Raw genomic sequence first — 23,309 nt, forward strand, 5'->3', positions numbered from 1 at the left:
TTCCAAACCAATACTTTCCTATGTCCTTTCTAAATCTAAACTTATCTAATTTAAATCCATTACTGCAGGTTCTCTCTTGGAGAGACATCCTCAAGACCTTATTAATATCCCCTTTATTAATACCTATCTTCCACTTATACACTTCGATCAGGTCTCCCCTCATTCTTCGTCTAACAAGTGAATGTAACTTAAGAGTCTTCAATCTTTCTTCATAAGGAAGATTTCTAGTGCTATGTATTATTTTAGTCATCCTACGCTGAATGTTTTCTAACGAATTTATGCCCATTCTGTAATATGGAGACCAGAACTGAGCTGCATAATCTAGGTGAGGCCTTACTAATGATGTATAAAGCTGCAGTATGACCTCTGGAGTTATGTTGCTTACACTTCTTGATATAAATCCCAGTAATCTATTTGCCTTATTACGTACGCTTAGGCATTGCTGTCTTGGTTTAAGGTTGCTGCTCACCATAACCCCCAAGTCCTTTTCACAATCTGTATGGCTAAGTTCTACATCATTTAACTTATAAGTACTAGGGTTATGGGCACTCCCAAGCTTCAGAACCTTGCATTTATCTACATTGAACTGCATCTGCCACTTTTCTGACCAAGAATAGAGCTTGTTTAAATCCTCCTGAAGTTCCATAACATCTACGTTTGAATCAGTTATCCTACCTATCTTTGTGTCATCGGCGAATTTGCTCATATCACTAGTAATTCCCTCATCAAGATCATTGATATATATTATAAAGAACAACGGGCCCAAGACTGATCCCTGTGGAACGCCACTTGTTACAGGTCCCCACTCGGATTTAACCCCATTTATGGACACTGCTTCCTGTCAGTGAGCCATGACTCGATCCACGAGAGCACTTTCCCCCAGTGCCATGAGCTGCCACTTTCTTTAACAGTCTATGGTGCGGAACTCTATCAAAAGCCTTACTAAAATTTAAGTAAATAATATCAAATTCTTTATCGTGGTCAACAGCCTCAAAAGCTTTACTGAAGAAAGTTAATAAATTAGTTAGACAAGACCGGCCTCTTGTGAATCCATGCTGAGTATGATTAATCAAGCTATGCTTATCGAGATGGCTTCTTATAATCTCAGCTATAATTGACTCTAGTAATTTGCCTACAATTGAGGTCAGGCTTATTGGGCGGTAATTTGACGGTAACGACTTGTCCCCTGTTTTAAAAATAGGAATTACATTAGCCATCTTCCACATATCAGGCACTACACCTGTTTGAAGAGATACATTAAAAATATTAGTTAATGGTTCACAGAGTTCCATTTTGCATTTCGTAAGAACCCTTGAAAAAATCTCATCAGGACCCGGCGACTTATTTTGCTTCAGTCTGTCTATCTGCTTCACAACCATTTCACTAGTGACTGTGATGTTACATAATTTATCTTCTTCTAGCCCACTATAAAAATTAATTACTGAAATATTGTTAGTGTCTTCCTGTGTAAAAACTGAGAGAAAATAATTATTTAAAATCGAGCACATTTCATTCTCTTTGTCAGTAAGGTGCCCATAGTTATTTTTAAGGGGACCTATCATATCTCTAACTTTTGTTCTATAGACCTGGAAAAAACTTTTTGGGTTAGTTTTAGAATCCCTAGCAACTTTAATTTCATAGTCCCTTTTAGCTTTTCTTATCCCCTTTTTAATGTCCCTCTTAATGTCAATATACTGATTCATAAGATGACCCTCACCTCTTTTGATACGCCTATAAATTCCTTTCTTATGCCCTAGTAGATATTTGAGCCTATTATTCATCCATTTTGGGTCATTTCTATTTGATTTAATTTCTTTATATGGGATAAACGTTCTTTGAGCAGCATGTATAGTGTTCAGAAAACTGTCATATTGATAGCTCTCTTCGTTACCCCAGTCAACAGATGATAAGTGTTCTCTAAGCCCATCGTAATCTGCTAAGCGAAAATCTGGGACTGTTACTGAGTTATCGCTACTATCGTACTTCCATTCAATGCTAAATGTAATTGATTTGTGGTCGCTAGCACCCAGTTCCTCTGAAATTTCTAAATTATTAACAAGGGATTCATTGTTTGCCATAACTAAGTCAAGCAGGTTATTTCCCCTTGTAGGTTCTGTCACAAACTGCTTCAAAAAACAATCCTGAACTACTTCTAAGAAGTTGTATGATTCTAAATTCCCAGTCAAGAAATTCCAATCAATATGACAAAAGTTAAAGTCTCCTAGAATTACTACATTATCATGCCTTGTGGCCTTAACAATTTCCTCCCATAGTAGTCTCCCTTGGTCCCTATCTAAGTTTGGGGGACGGTATATCACTCCTAAAATCAATTTTTCATGCCCCTCTGAAAATTCTATCCAAACAGACTCTGTATGTGTTACTTCAGACTTAATACCCGTTTTTATGCAACAGTTCAAGCGATCTCGGACATACAATGCCACCCCACCCCCCTTCCCGATACTTCTATCTACTTGGAACAATTTAAAGCCCTGAATATGACATTCCGCAGGCATATCCCGACTTTTTGAATTAAACCACGTCTCAGTTAAGGCAAATACATCAATGTTACCTGCACTAGCAACTAGTCTCAACTCGTCCATCTTATTCTTAGCACTACGGCTATTAGCATAATAAACATTGAAAGACTCTCCTTTCTCTTTACCCTTCCTGCTCATTTCTGTTTTTCTACTAAACCTATTACTGTCCTTATCACCCAAAGTCCCTGGCTTTTCAATATCTACCTCGTTCTGCTTATTACTAGTTCCCCTAGAACTCGTAATATTACTACACTGGGACTTCACTGTTTTCCTGCCAAAACCCATACCACTAACTATTCCTAGTTTAAAGTCCTAACTGCTCCCTCCACTGCAGTTGCCAGTGCTACCACCCCAGACCTAGATAAGTGAACCCCATCCCTGGCATACATGTCATTTCTGCCATAGAAGAGGTCCCAGTTGTCAATGAATGTTACTGCATTTTCCTTACAGTATTTGTCCAGCCAGCAATTGACACCAATTGCCCTGGACAACCATTCATTTCCAACTCCTCTCCTTGGCAAGATACCACATATGACAGGGTTCCCACACTTACTCCTAATTATTTCTATTGTTGACCTATACCTGCTAATCAGGTCTTCACTCCTACGTCTGCCAACATCGTTGCCTCCAGCACTGAGACAGATAATAGGATTGCTCCCATTACCTCTCATGATGTCATCCAGACGGCTAACAATATCCTCCATCCCAGCCCCAGGAAAGCAAACTCTCTGTCTCCTACTCCTGTCCTTCAAGCAGAATGCCCTATCCATATACCTAACTTGGCTATCCCCAACAACAACAATATTCTTACCTTCCTTAATGTCTTTCGTCGTGACGTTCCCAGTAGTCGACTCACATTCGTCGGGTAGCACTGAGAATGTATTAGATGTTTCCACAACAGTCTCTTTCTTCTTCATCGTTTCTACCTTCCCATTCGTCTTCTTGATCGTCAACTTCGTTCCCTGCTGTCCAGCCACTGACCAGTTTCCCTTCTTGACCTGAGGACTCAAAACAGGAGGACTACTACGAATCTTCTTGTTTTCCTCGGTCAGTCGCCAAATCTCCATCTTCGCCATCCTCAATTCTTCCTTAAGCTGTTGGTAAAGTTGCTTGATGGAGGGCATCTTGCTTCAATTCGTAGAGAGCGCGCAAACAGGTCTTCACAGAGCTAAGTACACGTCACCACTGCGCAAAAGCCAACTCAATCAGGAGCTACTGCGCAGCACGTCCGCACGGCCCAATAGCGATGCGAACAATAAACTAACTTCTTGACCAACCTGGCAGTCAGAACAGCTTGCTTGAACAATAAAACGACTGATAAGCTGAACAGCAATATAACAAGCAACAGCGACACAGAATCGGGAGCAAGGAGATAATATAATGACACTAAGTAGGGACCATCTGCAGATCCTCCACAAAAGTCACGAAACTTCCATACTACTGAATCTAAGTTCAGCATTAGAAAATCCCTGACTGTGACAGTACACAGATACCAGTACAAATTAGGTGAAAAGCTACAGCCCAGGACCTGAGTTTCTCAGTGTGTCTATGCGACACACAACCTCAGTACAATGTCGAAAATCACTAAGTCTAGGCTATGTTCTGTGAACAGAGTTACACAGAACCAACAACAAGAAAGCGACAGAGACGATCTTCCAACAAGGGCCCACAAGGGAGAGCTGGAGAGGGACTTCTTGTTGGAAGGCACGTCAAACAGACAATAACGAGCGCAGGCCAGGCAGACTCTACTCCAGGTGAGGTGTGATCACTCCACCCTGATCACGTGGCTCTCCGTGGACTGCTGCTGCCCAGCAACACAGAAGCCGGCAGCGAAATGAGCGGAGCGATAAACACAGTAGTTAGACAATGCTGTCAGCTACTCAACACTTTTGAACTATGAGCACTGAATAATATATATGTTACATCCCACCTAATAATATAAGTCAAATAATAATACAGTGAACCCCCCCGCTTAACGATCACCTCTCAATGCGACCAATTATGTAAGTGCGTTTGTACGTGTATGTTTGGGGGTCTGAAATGGACTAATCTACTTCACAATTTTCCTTATGAGAAATTCGGTCAGTACTGGCACCTGAACATACTTCTGGAATGAAAAAATATCGTTAACCGGGGGTCCACTGTATAAAGCAATATATTTACGATTTAGCTAATATCGCAAATATAAGCAATATAAAATTATATGAACAGATAATATACATTATATACATTGTGACCCATTCAGGGGTTGCAATACTGGCACCCAATGGGGCTTTATACTCTAATTCTTTTTTGGTCAGATTCTCCTCGGGTCAACATCAGATTTAATCTGGCTGGCTTGTCACCCCTCATTCTCATAGGTTCTTTCACATATTCACTGAGGAAGTTCTACATTATGACAGTATATTAACCCTTTGACTGTCGCAACCCCAAATCTTGAAGTGTCTCCTGGTGTTGAAAAATATTTAAAAAAAAAAAAAAAAAATTTTATTATCAAAATGTTATGATTAATTTTCTGATTGTTTTAAGCTCCCCACCCCCCCCCCCCCCAAAAAAAAAAAAAAAAAAAAATTGCAATCAGTACTTACCGAGATATAGAGGAGTAAAGTTGGCAGAAAATGAGCTGCGTTTGGCAACAGCGGCGAATGCCACTCACCCGGTAAACTATGGTTTACTTCCATTTGAAGGTTTCTTGTTTTTTTACTACATATTTTATTTTTTCACATAACCTATGTGGCCTCTGAGACCAAAGTATGGTGAAGTGTACATATATACACTTATTGTATGTATCCCCATAATCCAGTGGTTCCCAAACTTTTTCAGCTTGTTACCCAATTTAACATGCCACATAAAGCATGTTACCCCTTTCACAAAATGTTGTTATTATTGATATATATGGCTAAACGTGAACGTATACAGCCTCGCATACTCTGCTAATCCTAGCAAAACCATTGAAAACGTAAGAACCACACATACATTATATATAAAATTAATAATAGCTACAAATTCACAGTAACAGTGGGTAAATACTAACTATATACTGCACAGGGCAGTACACATGCATACCAGCTTATGTCTACCTCGGCTGATGCTCACAGATAAACTGACAGTGTGAAATAGAGGCAGCCTCAGGAAGTGAGTGACGCGTACTGGACAGGTCGATCTGGGCTACTGAGTGACTTTTGTCCTGAAGCATACTTGTTAAAATACTTTTGGGTTTCCACACACTTAGCTATATATTTCTTCTTTTCTAATACTGTATATTAGTTTTTGATGTTTATTGTTATTTGGTTTAACTTTATTACTTACTTATAATAGCTTTACTTTACAACTTTATATACTAAGACAAAGTTAACAATAATCCTCATACCGGGTACCGCATTGTTTTCTTGATTTTCAGAATTCATAACTTTTTTTCTGTCACCCCTCCATTACCCCCCAAAAATGGTTAAATTACCCCCAGGGGGTAATTTACCCCCAGTTTGGGAACCACTGCATAATAATCTCACAAGCATTAGTATCATAATATTGTTTAGAAAACAAACAATAAAAAAACTGTTTATTACTATTGTTCTGTAATATATATATATACATGTACTATACAAATGTACAATCACTGGACACTTTCCTAGAACTGCTACAGCTTGTGGAATTCTTTGAAACATGGGTGTATGCACAATGGTGTTTTACACTCCTCACACATAAAACGAGTGTCTCTGCGTTTTTGTGGGCGTTTTTTTTTTTTATGTGCACTGACAAAACACCTCTTCTGAGCAGTTTTCTTCAAAGTAGTAGCAGGCAGTTGTGCTAGGTAGTTTTTTTTTTTTTAGGTAGTTATCCTAGGTAAATGATCATGTGTCATGATTCCTACCTACCTTTCTCTCTTTCTTCATTCTTTCTTTCTTCATTCTTTCTTTCTTCATTCTTCCTTTCTTCATTCTTCCTTTCTTCATTCTTTCCTCCCTTCCTTCCTTCTGGTTTCTATAATATATATACACATATATAGTCACTGGACATTTATATAGAACTGCTATTATTATCTTCTTGAAGCTTGTGTTGTGTGTGTGTATGTGTGGACTCCTAAATGTGCTGAGTCAGGGTCTGGCAGCTGTCAAAATGACATTACTGCCTGTCAACACCCATGGGGTCTCATGCCTTCCTGCCCACCTCCTCTGTAACTACCTACCATTCTTTCTTTCTTTCTCTTTCTTTGTTTCTTTCTTTCTCTTTCTTCCTCTTTCTTTCTTCCTCTTCCTCTTTCTTTCTTTTTCTCTTTCCTCTTTCTTTCTTTCTTCTCGTATCCTGGGCATTGCTTTCGGTCACAGACTCCTCAAAAACATGAAATTCATCTTCACTGACACTTCTATCTGTGTTAGAGCAATTGCTTGGGAAGAGAAGAGGCCCAGATTCGTCAGGGAGTCACATATTTCTTACTGCTAGGCATGCTGAACAAGGACTACTGAAATGACATTCCCACAAATCACCACTGGCTCCCTGATTTTTTTTTTTATAGTGTGCACACTGACCATGGAGAACCATTCTCTCACATGTGGGCCTACCAGCTTTCTCCTGCTTGATTTGAAGCTGCTAGAATTTTGGCATATTAATACATCAAACACATTGGCTCGTAAGACGTATATATACAACTGAAGCAGTCAAAGGGTTAAGGTTGCTTTCCATGTCTCTTCTCCATTTTGTGGATCCCTTCTGTGAAGTGTTTGAAATCTCCCATTAATACTGTTGTAGCTTTGGCCTCTTTCCCTTGGCAACTTGAACTACCACCTTTATTAATTTTATGATTTCATTTCTTCTAGCATTTTCCTGCATTTGTTTCCTGCCATTTAGCAGTGGGTTGCTGTATTTTCTAGCTTATAAGGTGCACCTTTTTTCCCATAAAAAGTGTTGGAAAATCAGCTTGTGCCTTATATGTTCAAGGTTAGGGTCAAGGGTTGGCTTTGGGTTATGCTTTAGCATAAAGTAAGAGGGTAATTAGCACTTGAATATGCCTTATATGCTGGAAATTATGGTATGTAGGACTGCCATGATTGTCTTGGGTTCTTGTGTTGTTATAGACCCCCATTACAGTACATTGGTCATATACCCAGGGCAATTTAGTGCTTTCAGCTTTTCAAATATTCAGTGTTCCTTAGTAAATATTGTTGCTTTCTCTCTCTTCTCTTACCATACTGTTGTCTCCTCTTTGGTAAAATATATTGTAGGTGTTATTGCTGCCATTGTTTTAATTTCTGTGATTGCTCTGACTAATGAGTTGCTGTTCTTCATGTTTTCATTTAGTTCATTTGCATTCTGATGACATCAGTATGAAATACATCAGAGTATAGGACTTTGAGGTTCCTTGAGATGGGGTGCAATATGGGTTCAGGAAGGAGTCAGGGTTGACGGTTATTAATTGGGGTTGAGACGAGTTTGGTTCATTAGTGATGGGTAGGGTTTCCTGGGTTCAATTTTTTTGTTTTAAATTTCTGACATGGTAGTCAAGATGTATACTTATTCCAGAACCACTAGGACAGTTAGTGTGATCTTACATATTATTACATTCACTGTGTGAAATTTCATCTGTTATTGAGAGGAATGTAAGTTTGATATGAACAAATATTACCACTTTGGCATTAGCTTTTTAAATAAATGTGGTTTGTGACAGCAAAGGGAGGGGCTTGTCACAATGTAGTGAACTCTGTACGAGCTCTTGGTCTTCAACTTTCTTAATGTTCATGGTATAGTGGTTAGCATGCTCGTTCCATGAAGACTGGAACTGCCGTTTAAACCCATATGATGCCTACCTCTACATACAGTACATATTGCATTATTTAAGTTTTCTGGTCACCTAATTTTACATGGGATCCTCATTTTAAGATGGTGTTATTTATTGAAACATATTTATAAAGTGACACATTATAATGTGCATTGCAGTCCCAACATACAGTGTATGAGGCATTGCATAGCATAGAACAGTAAGTGCTACCACAGTCAATATCCGGGTTAGTGAACAAATCAGTTTCTTGATTCTTTGTCTGTTTGTTAGAATGTGTAGATATTGTGTTCTGCACCTGAAACCAGTAACAGAGTATGGTATTTTGAGCTTCATAGCTTCAGTATCCCACATGCTTGCATTTTTCTCCATTGTTTGAATTTGGTCAAGCTTACTCTGTTTTGCCATGCAGCACCTTATAATATTGTTGTATCAAATTGTATAATTAAAGATTTGGGAAAATGTGTTGCTCTGTGCAAAAAAAAAAAGATAACATGAAGGATGTTTTTAGAACGTAACTCTTTCTTAGAATGAAGAACATTGGTATTTATTTTTTATGTACATAAATACTTAGTAATATTAGTTTAATGTACATAAAACATTTGTGACATTAATACTTTGTCAGAATTGGTTGATATACTCATCACTCAAAACATCTAGATTTGTGAGAAGTGTTAAATTTAAAGCAGTAGTCTCAAGGATGCCAGTATTTAAACTCTATTCTTTTAAAAATGTATTAATATAATTTATTTGCAAGCAAAACTTAAATATGTAATATTTTCTTTTGGAGTGAAAGTGTGAGTGTGACATACGGAAGAAAAATATTTGGTATATAATGTATCATACCAGATTTAGTAATTTTTTTTGAGCTGATATGGGAAAAAAATTGTGATATTTTCATAACAGAACAGTTTTCAGTATGCAAAAAGTTTCAGAGTGTTATATTTTTAAATTATACCAGTAACAGTCATTGTTACAGAACAAATGAATTTTACTTTGAATTGTGAACTACTTTTAAGGGTGTTAGTCAGTGGCAGCTCGTCCATAGGAGCTGCAGTCCCTCCAGGTGCTCACTGCCAGACGTATGACTTCATCACCCTTATGCTTAAATAATTTGCAACTTTCAAATATATTACAGGAAAAATCTGTTGTATGTTGTTTTCAATGTATTTATAAGCAAATTTATTTTTTTGTTGAAATGAGATAAAAAATAATTAAAAATAGAAGTTTGATGCGGTACGATAGTATAGGTATTACTGGCGTTACGAGCCACCACTGGTGTTAGTGCAATGTGTTCTCAACCTCTGATTGAACTTTGCTCAGTGTTTTCTTTCCATGTTAAGTGGCAATTTTTGTGTTATTAAAATGTACTGTTAATGCATTGATATAAACAGGCTAATCTTTAATGCTGTTTTGTGGTAGATTTTAGTGATATATTGTTCATAGTCCTGGGAATAAATGTTTGCAAAATTTATTACAAAATGCAAGAAGCTTTTATCTTCAACTACTGTATAGTACTATACTTGTGCATTTTATATAACATTGGCTTGGTTAGTGCATTTTTTTAGGCTGGCCATTCCTTGCACCATTATTATGGAACAGGCTAATCCATTTGCAAACTATTTATATCTCAGTGATGTATCGTTGAGTGTTACCTGTAGTTATAGATGATAACTGGCATATATAATTAATTACATGTTCTAAATTGCACTAACCTAATATACATATCTGTTCTTCCCTTGGCTGCTGCGGTGTAGGCATTGGTAAGTGGCTGTTAGAGTTGCATTTTGAATGCCTTTTTTAAAGTTGCAGTGAGAATTGTCTCCATATATGGATTAACTACCCAAAATGTTCCTATATAAAACTATTATTCTAGACTTAAAAGCATTCAGGCAAAAATATGCCATGAACTATTCCTGACTTGGAATAGTGTTACTGTATTTCTGTAACATATATTTTCTTTAAATTGTGAAAATGCATTATCTTTTCTGAGAATTTAAAAAAAAGGAACATTTGGTTAGATAATTGCTTGTTATTTTGAGTTGTGGCAGTTTGAGAAGCTGGCAAGTGTTACACTGTACTGTATAGTGATAATGTAAGCTTTTTAGAATGCACTCTGTGTACAACAACTGCTGAAGCATAAGTAACTTCAAGATATACTGTCACTGGCATTTATCTTTTCACTGAGAAGAAACACATACAGTTTGCAGGAATTTTAAATGCTACATACTGAAACATTGATACGCTTTGAATTTGATTTTTTTTTATTAATGCTGGTATTCTTTGAAAAAATTGTAAGCTGCACCATATTAATGGCACAAGTATTTTTTTTTTTCCCCTGAATTTGATTCTTGAGAGATTGCTCGAAAATTTCCACAAGAGATTGTTTTGATTATAACATCTGTTTCTCTTTTTGTCTTAGCTGATATAAACTTTTTCACTGTATCTACCACTAAAAGATGCACTACAGTAATATTAATCATAAATGTTGATATTTTCTTCCATGCATTATTATTTAAACTTTCATATCTCACCCTTGAGTCCCTCTTGTCAGTCACATTGATCATACATTCATCACATTTGTATTTGTAGTTTTTCAAGGGTTCATTAAAAATTTATATGTAGTTCAAAGAGGATACTGCAGCCTACATATATGCATTTTTTTAGCTTCTTGAAAAACTTGATGTTATTAGCAGATACAGTATTTTATTCTTAGTGATGCATGCAAAATAAAGTTGCATATTTTTTCAGTATTTAATTATACATTTGTTTTAGTTGGTTCTTTGAGTACTTTCTGTAGAAGATACTTTCTTATATACTGTATTTAGATGATATTTTATAAAAGGTACAATATTTGTTTTTATATTTTTTTTTTAGCCACTGTATACTTACATATTTTATAAGCAAACCCAACTTCTTAGATACACTCTGTTCACATTATTTCTCACTAAACAGTTTATCATATTATATCATATTACTGTTTACTATTACAGCAGAAAATACTCTTAAGTATATGTGCATGTGTGAGTGAGTGTGAGAGTGAGAGTGTCACTGTTAGGAAATGATCATCTCTCAACATTTACCAGGTCCTCCAAATATTCCTTCCACCTCATACATTGCACTATGTATGAACCATAGCTTGGCTGGTCAGGCAGTGACTTGAGAAACTTGTCCAGTTTCCTCTTGAAGATTGCCAGAGGTTGTTGGCAATTTCACTTATGCAGGAAGGGGGGCATTGAAGAGTCAGGGGCTTCCGATACTTATCAAGTTCTCTCTTAGTGTACTCGTTGCACCCCTGCTTCTAAGTGCAGGTATTTTGCATGATCTGCCAAGCCTCTGGTTGTCACACAGAGTAATTTCAGTGTTCAGATTCAGAATCAGTCCCTCCAGGATTTTCCTGGTGTAAATTGTTCCTTTTTTGCCTACATTCCAAGGAATACAGTTGAAGGGACTTCAAGTGTTCCCAGTAGTTCAGATACTTGACTGAGTGTGTATGAGAAGTGAAGGTTCTCTGTATTTTTTCTAGCTCAGTAATCTTGCCTGCCTTGAAGGGGGCCATCAGTATACAGTAGTATTCTTGTCCTGAAAGTTCTAGTTATCTAGCCTATTATTTTTCCTTGTGGTAGCAATGGCAACATTATTGTGATCCTTGTATGTGAGGTCTTCTGACATCATTATTCCTAAGTCTCACATATGGGACTTTTGCTTTATTGAATGATTTGAGTTTGTTCTGCACTCCATTACTTTCTGTAATTCTTCCATAACAGAGCAGTTTAAACTTATCCTTGTTAAACATCATGTTGTCTGAGGCACACTGGAAGACTTTATTTATATTCACCTGAAGATTTGCTTTGTCTACATTGTATAGAGATTCTAGTGTCATCAGCAAAGGATGTTATGGTGCTATGATTTATGCCCATGGCAGTTTTGGATATAAAAATGAGAAACAGAACAGAAACAGGAACAGCTTTTCACTGTACCATCCTCTGACTTCACTCTGTATACTACTACTTTTTGGGTTCTGTCCATCTGCCCACTCTTCCAGTTATTCTTTTTGTACGAATTTTGTGCACAATCACACCATGGTTGCACTTGTTGAATGCTTTTGCAAAGCCAGTGTTCTCTACATCACCATTTACCTTATCTTTCATAGCATCTAGGACTATGTCATAATGAAATAACAGTTATGAAAGGCAGGAGCCATTTGCCTTTCACAATGCCCTGGATTGTGTAACTGTTGGGATTCCATGTGATTGGCAGTCTTGCTTCTTAGGACCCATTTAAAAATTTTGATAATGTGTGAAGTTAGGGCTGTTGATCTGTAGTTCTTTGCAGTTGCTTTACTGCCACCTTTATGAAGTGGGGCAGTAACAATAGTTTTAAATGACTGGGATGACACCTGTGTCCAAGGCTCCTTTTCCACAAAATACTAAAGACCCAAGATAGTGGTTTCTTACAGTAGTACTGTATTTAATAAGTATGGAATTCCACGAGTCTTGGCTAGAGCAGAATGTGTGACTTCTTCAAAGTCAACTTGGGAGATTGTTACATTAGAAATGTAGAGATGTTGGCAGGGTTTTGAGTCTCATACACGAAAAACTCATTTGGATCATCAATCTGTAAATTGTGAGCGATTCACTGAATAGTCATACTGTAACCCCAGTATTTTCCCTCATTTCCCTATTGTCATCAGTGTTTGTTCCATCCTATTTAAGTAATGACCCTATATTGAATTTTTGTATAGAAGAAATATTTGGGATTTCTTCTAATATCATTACTTCTTTTTTGCTCCCTGTCTCTAAGGTCTAGAGAGTTTCCCAGTTTGGTTGGTTCAGTAATCGGCTGGCTTACAGTGAATTTATTGCAGAGGTTTAATAATTCTTTTGTGTGGGACTGTTCCTCTAAGCTAGCTCAGGAAAGAGACTTTTCAATTATAGTTCTTACTAGTATCTCAAATTGAAGTTTCCAACAGCAAGATATTTGGGGATGGGTTTGAAAGGTTATGAAGACAATGCTCAATCTCTAATAACTGGACCTTGAAGTACTGGGAGGTTATATCTGGTAGCTTGTATACAAATGCAACAACTAGGTTCTGGTTTTTATTTTGACTGTCAGAACTTTGACTATATCATTAGTGATGGTCAGTAGATCAGTGAGTGCATATGAGCAACTCTGACATACAGGCTGACCCATCCTCCCTTGTTGCTTGGTTTTCTGGTCATATCTAAATAGGTTGTACCCTGTAATTCATATTTCATGTGACTCTATGAGAAAGCTGCTGATATATGGTACAGCCTCTCCTCACTTAGCGAAGTACTCATTTACTGACATCTGGGACCTACAACGGGCTCTCTGACCAGTATTCATACCTAAATAATGTATATTAGAGCTGATTTCCTCTATTCTGTTTATTTCAGTATACAGTACACTGCTGTATAAACTTTTAAAAATATACCAAAAATGTTATAAATGGTGCAGAAGTGGCATTAAAACAATATCAAAGATGGTTGACACAAACTCACTACCATTATAGTATGAGCGTCACTTAGCAACGAATTTGTTTAATGACGTGGTCTTAGGAAGGGAACTCCATCGTTAAGTGGGGAGAGGCTGTATTTTATTGCTCTTCCTTAGTTTGAGACATTGTACATTTGCAAACACAAAGGATGATACAGGTCAGCCATCACTAATCCGGCATCATTGGGACCTGTAGTGTGCCGGATTAGTGAGTTTGCCAGATTACAGAGTGGTTAGGCTAGAATACACTTAATTAACCTATCAATAGAGAGACTTTCCGCTACATCTTCTTATTTTCATCGCTGCTTTCTCCTCCACTGGCTTGCTGTTGTGGATTAACAACCATCTGCATAATTTCTAAGTCAAAATAATGATGAAATTTGAGTCAGCATAATGATGAAATTTGAAATTATGCTAGCCAAAATTAGTGCCGGATTACTGATGGAACCTGATAATCGATTGCTGGATTAGTGATGGCTAACCTGTACATTGCTAGTTGCTGGGCTGGGTGCTTGTTGGTTGAACTTGTGTCTGTGGCTCTGGTGAGCCTGCCACTGGCTTTGATTCCAGTCCAGCATGGCTCCTAAGTGGTGATGCATTCTTACCATTTATTATCCATTTTATTGCATTTCCTGATACTAAAAAATGCCTGTTGGTTGTATGATTATAGTTTGCATGGTCATACTGGTGTTCATGAGGCTTTATATGCCTCACATCTTTCTTGTGGTAGTCTGGACAGTTTAAATTGTAGCAGTGTCCTTGGTTTTCTAAACTACAGCACATTCTTGGGTGAAAGAGCTTGCAGGACCTGGAGCAGTATGTGTCTTTATTCAAGAGTCTTCAGTATTTTGGGGGATTTGTGCATATACATGCAGGTTCAGTTTTTGGTGGTCCAGGTAGGACTGCATTTGCAGATGACCCAAGAGTGGAATTTGCATGTTTCAGGTTTCTGTTGAATGTGATTTCAGGACTGAGTTCTCAACTTGTGTAATTTCTGGGTTGGTACCAGAGCCAGAGTTAACACTAACAACAGTACTGGTACCAGAGTCAGAGTTAACATTAACAACAGTACTGGTACCAGAGCCAGAGTTAACACTAACAACAGTACTGGTACCAGAGTCAGAGGCAGCAATGATAGTACCAACACCAGTACTACCACCAGCTTCACAGGTATGAATATCTAAACAATCCCTATAACCACCAGGGTCTCCAGCACCAGCATCACCAGTACTTATGACTGGCTCAGGCTCAGAAACTTTACCAGTATCACCAGTATTAGCTCCAAATCTACCAGGACCACCAGTATCAGCACCTCTTTTTATGCGTAGTTCAGTTAGAAGGGCCCCCATTATCATTTACCTCCTGGTTCTTCAAACTTACTATGCCATCTAAAACAGTCTCTCCCACTTAACATTTAGGTCCCCCACAATATTTACTCAATTGGTGCAATACTCCTTAAACATTTTCTTATCACCTGCTTAAATATCTCTTCTCCTTGGCCTCAGGTGTATAAACACTTACTATAACCCACTTCTCACATCATCATTTATTTAGATACTCATTTGCACGTGGTGCTACTAAACAACAACTTCAGTAGGTTTAAAAGTAAGTGATGTCAGTAGGATTAAGTTTTGTAACTTCTTAGAGGTTTATGCACTCGATCTATAATTTTTCCTTTAAGTGTATTTTGTCCATGGATATGAAAAATTGTATGTAAGCTCAGATAGCTGTTACGATCTTATGAGAAACAGTTGTTATAATGAGTTCTCATATTTTGATCTAATTATGATGCAAGTTAACTTGGGCACTCTTTACAGGCCCCAGATGGTGAATCACAACCTAGCACAGAAGTGGACCTCTTTATCTCAACGGAAAAGATTATGGTGCTCAACACGGATCTTAAAGTAAGTATATCACCACAAATTTTTTTTTCCTCCCTTAATCTTATTGCATCAAAAATTTGCTGGTCAAATTCTAAACCATTTAGATAATGTGATTTCTCTCTTATTCAGATTAATACATATGAGGCTTAGGATTGTCCAGATTATAAAACATTCTGAATGGTAAATATTAAATTTACTATATTTTTTAAATTATGACTGAAAAAATTTCCAAACATAAACTCAGAATTTTCTCTTTGGAAAATTCTATTTTAAAAAAATATTTCATAAATTTTTTTTTTTTAAATATTTAATCCTTTCACTGTCCAGACTCTGAAATAGTATGGAATCTTTTCCTGAAGGTAATGACACCAAAAGTACAGAATATGATAAAAAACTTAGAGATATGCAGGTGCAAAGTTAGCAGTCTGGGCCCACTTTGAGTTCTACTGCTCCATTAGCCACATTCTTAGCTATTTCACTAGTATGCCGTCCGTTAAGTTGAATGAGCACAAGAAACTGCCCATTCAACTGTCAGAACTATCCTATACCTGGAGAGAGTTCCGCACAGCCCGGCTGGTCAGGTACTGACTTTAGGTGCCTGTCCAGTGCCTGCTTGAAGACAGCCAGGAGTCTATTGGTAATCCCCCTTATGTATGCTGGGAGGCAGTTGAACAGTCTTGGGCCTGTGACACTTATTGCATTGCCTCTTGTCATCCTAGTGGCACCCTGGCTTTTCTTCGTCTCCCGAGTCTTTTGCTTTCGTAGGGAGTGATTTTCATGTGCAAGTTTGGTAAAATACACTTGGAAAATCCCTCTAGGATTTTCCAAGTGTACATAATCATGTATCTCTCCTGCCTGCACTCTAGGGAGTACAGGTTGAGGAACTTCAAGCGTTCCCAGTAATTGAGGTGTTCTATCGCAGTTATGAGTGCCGTGAAGGTTCTCTGTACATTTTCTAGTTTAGCAATTTCACCTGCCTTGAAAGGTGCTGTTAGTGTGCAGCAATATTCCAGCCTAGATTGAACAAGTGACCTGAAGAGTGTCATTATGGGCTTGGCAACCCTGGTTTTGAAGGTTCTTATTATCCATCCTGTCATTTTTCTAGCAGATGCGATTGATACAATGTTATGGTCCTTGAAGGTGGACATAATTCGGTAATTAGGGCAACTTAACAAAATTTAAAGAATTCCAAATAAAAAATATAGTCGACCACCATTTAGCACGAGTTTATTTGGCACAATTTGGGTATTGCATGATTGAAGAATTGCTGCACAATTTTATATAACACGTTGTATGATTAACACGGTTCAGTTTGTGGAAAGGAAAAAAATAATTATCTTTTGCTCCAGTGGCAGCCTTGTTGTGGAGCAGCCGGGGAGCCCTCCTGCCATTCCCTGCCACTCCCCGACACGTGTCCAATCTTTCTATGCTACAAGGCAGCTGTATTTGTGAATTGTGTTATGGTATTTTAATTACTATATCTTGTATCTGCCAAGCAATCATGACACCCAGTAGCCATACCAGTGTTGCTGAAAGTGCCATGAAGAGGTATAAACACTTAAGTCTTAGAATTAACAGAGAAACAAAGATATTAGACAAGAGATAACCTGTAGCCATAATGAAGTATTACTTTGTTCACAGAAAAAGAGGTAAACATTAGTTTGTGTGACTGACTGACTCGACTGATTTACTGACTGACTTGACTGACTTATTGAATGACTTGACTGACTTACTGAGTGACTTGATTAACTTACTGACTTGACTGACTTACTGAATGGCTTGATTGACTTACTGAGTGACTAGACTGGCTTACTTAAGTGACTTGGCTGACTTACTGAGTGGCTTGACTGACTTACTGAATGACTTAACTGACTTACTGAATGACTTGATTGACTTACTGAGTGATTTGACTGACTTACTAAATGACTTGATTGACTTATTGAGTGACTTGACTTACTGAGTGACTTGACTGACTTACTGAGTGACTTGACTGAATGACTGAGTGACTTGACTGACTTATTGAGTGACTTGACTGGTTTACCGAGTGACTTGACTGACTTATTGAATGACTTGATTGACTTAGTGACTTGACTGACTGAACGACTTGACTGATTTACTGAGTGATTAGACTGACTTGCTGAATGACTTGACTTACTGAGTGACTTGACTTACTGAATGCCTTGACTGACTGACTAAATGACTTGAAGTTAGACACTCCATTACAACCATTGACTTCAGTACCAGAACCTCTACCATCCACCTCAGCCCAGTAGGGCCACAGCATAACTCTCCACTATCTTCACAATCATCCACAAACACCAGCACCCACAATTTAAGGTAAGAAATACTATCATTTCTGTTACATTTGTAGTCCTAACCCGTAAACGGTCCAAACATATATATACATTCTTACCGCTAGCGCCCCAGACATATATACACGTTTCATTTTTCCTGCCTCCAAATTTGGCATGATTGGCCTGAGGTGCCTGGTCAGCAAAGAATGGGTCTTAACACTCGGTGTGCACCATATTAAAAAAATCTAGGACCACTTAGTACCTTGTGGGAGCACCAGTTATATTGAGCGCCAGCTAGAGCAAACAGTGCGGCAAACACCAAGGTTTCACTGATGTAATGTCATATTAACACTTCCCTTTTAAGAGGAAAGTGATGTTAACCCCAAGTTTAGGGTCTCCCTATCTGTCTCTATTTCTGTCTGTTTATCTCTGTCTGTCTCTGTTTATCTGTCTGTCTCTATCTCTTTTTATCTGTCTCACAGGTACACAAATACACCTACCATCCGGCTTACGACCAAGCTCGGTTCCAGCCAACTGGTCGTAAGTCAAAATGGACGTAAGTCGAACCTTTGAAAATTGCCGACATACTGGGTAGTGCATAATGTCAAACCTTTTCTATATAAACTACCTACATAGTACTGTAATGTAATGTACAATCATTATTTCATTCTTTTTACCATAATTTACTTCTACAGCATTGTTATATTTTAATTATTTATGTATACTGTATATAATGTATACATGGTAGTGAACTGTATTGTAAATTTTACATCGCATACAGTATCATATGTTACTGTTATCTTTAAGTATTGTCAACACAGTGGAATGGGAGAATACCACTGGTAGTGTCATCCTGCCAGAATGTAGTATAACCTATACCCTAAGTAAAGAGAAACAACTCTGTGTAATACTTATCCGAGTGGGTGGCCGGGTGGGTAGCCGGGTGGGTGGCCGGGTGGGTGGCCAGGTGGTTGGTTGGTTGGCTGACTGACTGGCTGACTGAATGTGGCTGTCTCTCTCTCTGTATCTCTCTGTATCTCTCTCTCTGTATCTCTCTCTCTGTATCTCTCTCTCTGTATCTCTCTCTCTGTATCTCTCTCTCTCTGTATCTCTCTCTCTGTATCTCTCTCTCTGTATCTCTCTCTCTGTATCTCTCTCTCTGTATCTCTCTCTCTGTATCTCTCTCTCTGTATCTCTCTCTCTGTATCTCTCTCTCTGTATCTCTCTCTCTGTATCTCTCTCTCTGTATCTCTCTCTCTCTCTCTCTCTCTCTCTCTCTCTCTCTCTCTCTCTCTCTCTCTCTCTCTCTCTCTCTCTCTCTCTCTCTCTCTCTCTCTCTCTCTCTCTCTCTCTCTCTCACACACACACACACACACACACACACACACACACACACACACACACACACACACACACACACACACACACACACACACACACACACAAGTACACGTAAGTGAAGTTATCATACATAGCATAAATTACCTAGGATAACCCAAAAAATCCAGACAAAGTGCTATACAGTGGATCTGTGCTCCAGTGCCTTAAATTAATAATAATAATAATTATTATTATTACAATAATACATATGTACTAATATTAATAATAATATTATTATTAAACTATAATATAATAATTGTGTCCACTCATTACTTACCTTAAAATAACTGTAGTCTTAATGTAGAGTGAATAAATGAATAAATGAGAGAGAGAGAGAGAGAGAGGGAGAAGTTTCACGAGTTATGTAAACAAACGTTGTTGTTGTTGTTACCAGCCCGGACACGAATGGTTTCTGTTCACTCTGTCAAGCCGACCAGAAAAACATCTCATATTTGTTAATTTATATGCTATGTAGCATGTTTATTATGTAATTTTGAAAAAAAAAATCATAGATGGATTAAGCAAAATGTCTATATTAACATTTTATACACATTTAATGCACCTCAGTGATTATTATTGTTATTATCATTATTAATATGGCATCTTCAAGACCAATTACACTCTTAATGAGTGGCTCTGAGACAGACAAGCAGACAGAAAGACAGACACACAGATAGAAAGACAGACACACAGGTAGACAGAAAGACAGACACACAGGTAGATAGAAAGACAGACACACAGGTAGACAAACAGACACACAGAGATACAGACAGACACAGATATACAGGCAGACAGATACAGACAGGTTTATGTGCAACACTGAAAACAAATAGAGAGTTGGAGAGTAAGAGCCTTTCTTGCCACAATCTCCAGTACAAGATTCAGACTTCATCTTAGGGGCCATGGTGAAATTTACTGTCCAGTTAGTACAGTTAATACAGTATGATGCTGCTGATAGGGCAGGGTTACTCAAACTGATGCTGCCTGCATGATGCATTGCCGCCGCGAGTATTGTCAAATATTGTACAGCGGTGTGCTTCAGCCGGCCCAGCCCAGATGCACGGTCATAACTCGAGTGGACGTATGTCGAGCAGGTTGTAAGTTGGATGGTAGGTGTACAGTTATGCATAGTGTAAATTACCTAGGATAACCTAAAAAATCTGAAGTGCTCTACTGTGCTTGTAGATATAATGCATAAGAATACCAGTTGATTCACAGTGGCTCTCTCTGAGACAGAGAGACAAGCAGAGAGACAAAGAGACAAGCAGACAGAGAGATAATCAGAGATACGAGCTCATCAAATGTTACCCCTTATCTCTGCACCCTCGCTAGTGCCCATTAAATGTCATCGCTTATCTCATCTTATCACTGCCCTCCCGGATGCTTGTCAATGACATTTGTCTTACACATTGCTTCAAGGGAACTTCTTCCTTCTTCATTCTTCTTCTTCTATACTTCCGTGTATTCAAAACATTGCTGGGACCTATATATATTCCTAGACAATAGTAAATGACCAAGGCAGGTGTAAATGTCCACCTGTCAATGTGTTTGTGACAATTTGAGTACAATTTCAGTCAGTACCTAATATTAGTGTCAGAACAAAGATTGGTTATGAAATGACAAGAACTACAATAAATTGTGATTATCAGAACATAAAAATTATATAAAATAATATAAAAGTGAGAAATAATGGTATATCGGCAACACTTCTGTTAGCAGCAGGACTCGATGTTGCCGTCAGGTGAGCATTAAGTGCCAACTTTGCAGCCTCATATCTCAGTAAACACTGACCCTAATTTTTTCATTTTAATCCTATAACACTTAGAAAAATGTGCTCTTCATTTTCATTAAAAATTATTTTTTTTATTTTTCAAAATACTTGGGGCACTGGGGTAGTGAACATATATATACATTTGGACCGTTTACGGGTTAAGCAGTAAAAACAACATAATACATCACAACAGTGAACTACAACTACATATTCACTTTTATTTTTGTAAGATGTGGAGGCCTAAAAAAAAGTTGGTTGGCTTTTTGGGGGCTCAGTGGAATGTAACCCTATTTTTCCCATAAGTTCTTCAGTTCATCTAACACAATTTTACTTAACACTACATTTTCAGGAACGTAACTGCCATGCTAAATGATGGTCTACTGTAGTCCAAAATAAACACTGTAGACATTCCAGGCACTAAAACATTTCCTTTGTTTATTACTCACATCCCCAGGCTTCTCCTATATTACACTTGCCTTGCCCTATTTCTCAGATTACAAAATATAACCAGGAATGATTGGTTATGGTTTACAGGCATCCCTTTAGTTATATCAAACCTATTAAAAACCCATAAGTCACACCAGAAGATGTAGAGGGGCATCTCTGTTTCAGTAGTATGTCTTCTGTTCTATCAAATAATACCAAGAAACAGACAGTAAAACTACAAAAGCCATCCTAGAAAATACCTCAAATTTGCTATTTTTAACCCAACACATTGTCAGGGTTTTGCTTTTCCCCATCATGCACTGCTTGTGGCAGGATTTTTCTTTTATACTATGCACACTCACCACACAGACCCATTCTTTCATGTCTACACCAAAATTTACCCCTCACAACTTATCTGAGGGTGATGTGTTTAACCCTTTCAGGGTCCGTCCCGTAGATCTACGGCTTTACGTTCAGGATCCAAACCGTAGATCTACGCCATGAGCTCAGCTCACTCTGATAAACTGTGAGTGGTACATTTGGGCCTAGATATGAGAGAATACATCTATGTGGTATGTGTGCACCACATAAAACAGATCCTGCAGCACACTGTGTATAATGAGAGAAAAAAAATTAAATCATGATTTTTCGATTAAAACAGCAACTTTGCAGTGTTTTTTCGTATGTTTTTTATAGTTGTATTTGCGATTTCTTGGTCTCATTTGATAGAATGGAAGACATATTACAGAAATAGAGATGATTTTGATTGGTTTTAGCACTGGAAATGGCTTGAAACTGAGCTCAAAGTAGCAGAAATGTTAAATTTTTGCCGATATTCAAGAGTAAACAAACGACCTCACACGTCTAATACACGTCAGCTGGTGGGTCTAATATACATTCACAAATATGGTGATGATATTTATACAATTATTACAGTATTGCATAACAGTAAATCTTCTATTTTTTGGTGTGAATAAAAATTCATTATGTGAATAAAAAATCAAAATGGAATTTATTTGTAAAGCCTCAAAACATAACTAATGAACAGAGGAAATGTTAGTTTAGTGCCAGGAATGCCTACATTGTTCATTCTGGACCCTATTTTGAAATTGGAATATTTTGAACTTTGTGTTAAATTGGCCAAATTAACAATTTCCGATCACTTTATTTTGTAGTTGAAACAGTTGACTTGGCGATTTCTTGTGCTCAATCGATAGAATAGAAGTAATACTAGTGAAATAGCTAAGAATTTGGTTGATTGGAATAATGTAATTGGGCTAAAATGGGAGTCAAAATCGGCAAAATCGCTGATTCGTAAATATCGCTGACACATCAAAATTCGCGAGAGCATAATTTCGTCAATTTTCCACCAAATTTCGTACTTTTTGTTTATTACCTTCACAAAAAGATTCTCTACGATTTCATAAGAAAAAATAACAAATTTTTTTTTTGAAAATTCTTGGACACTGGTGCGTGACTCCAGATTTGGGCCTTGGACCCTGAAAGGGTTAAGACACAGTCTTGCTTGAGGGACCTTGGCATCAATAATGTAGATCTACGTAACGGCCACTGAAAGGGTTAATGATTTAATATATCCATCACTAAAAATATGCACATCTAGAAATCTACTCTTCAAAATTTTGTTCATTAACAACACTGGCAGCACTTGATTCCCCACACACATCCACCATATGTATGGCTAGGAACACTGAATATGGAAGACAATGAGAA

General features: G+C 37.7%; 1 protein-coding gene across 18 annotated transcripts in view; it reads left to right on the forward strand.

Annotated features, from left to right (window-relative positions):
• LOC128696147 (protein lin-10) overlaps positions 1-23,309 on the forward strand; it is a 921,476-nt gene that overhangs the window by 806,984 nt on the left and 91,183 nt on the right. For all 18 annotated transcript variants that reach the window (XM_053787271.2, XM_053787270.2, XM_053787272.2 and 15 more), the window contains one exon: positions 15,642-15,728. In XM_053787271.2, coding sequence (XP_053643246.2) covers positions 15,642-15,728 — 87 coding nt within the window. The remainder of the gene's footprint in view (positions 1-15,641; positions 15,729-23,309) is intronic.

The sequence above is a fragment of the Cherax quadricarinatus genome, chromosome 48, assembly GCF_038502225.1.
Source record: "Cherax quadricarinatus isolate ZL_2023a chromosome 48, ASM3850222v1, whole genome shotgun sequence".
NCBI classification, from domain to species: Eukaryota; Metazoa; Arthropoda; class Malacostraca; order Decapoda; family Parastacidae; genus Cherax; species Cherax quadricarinatus.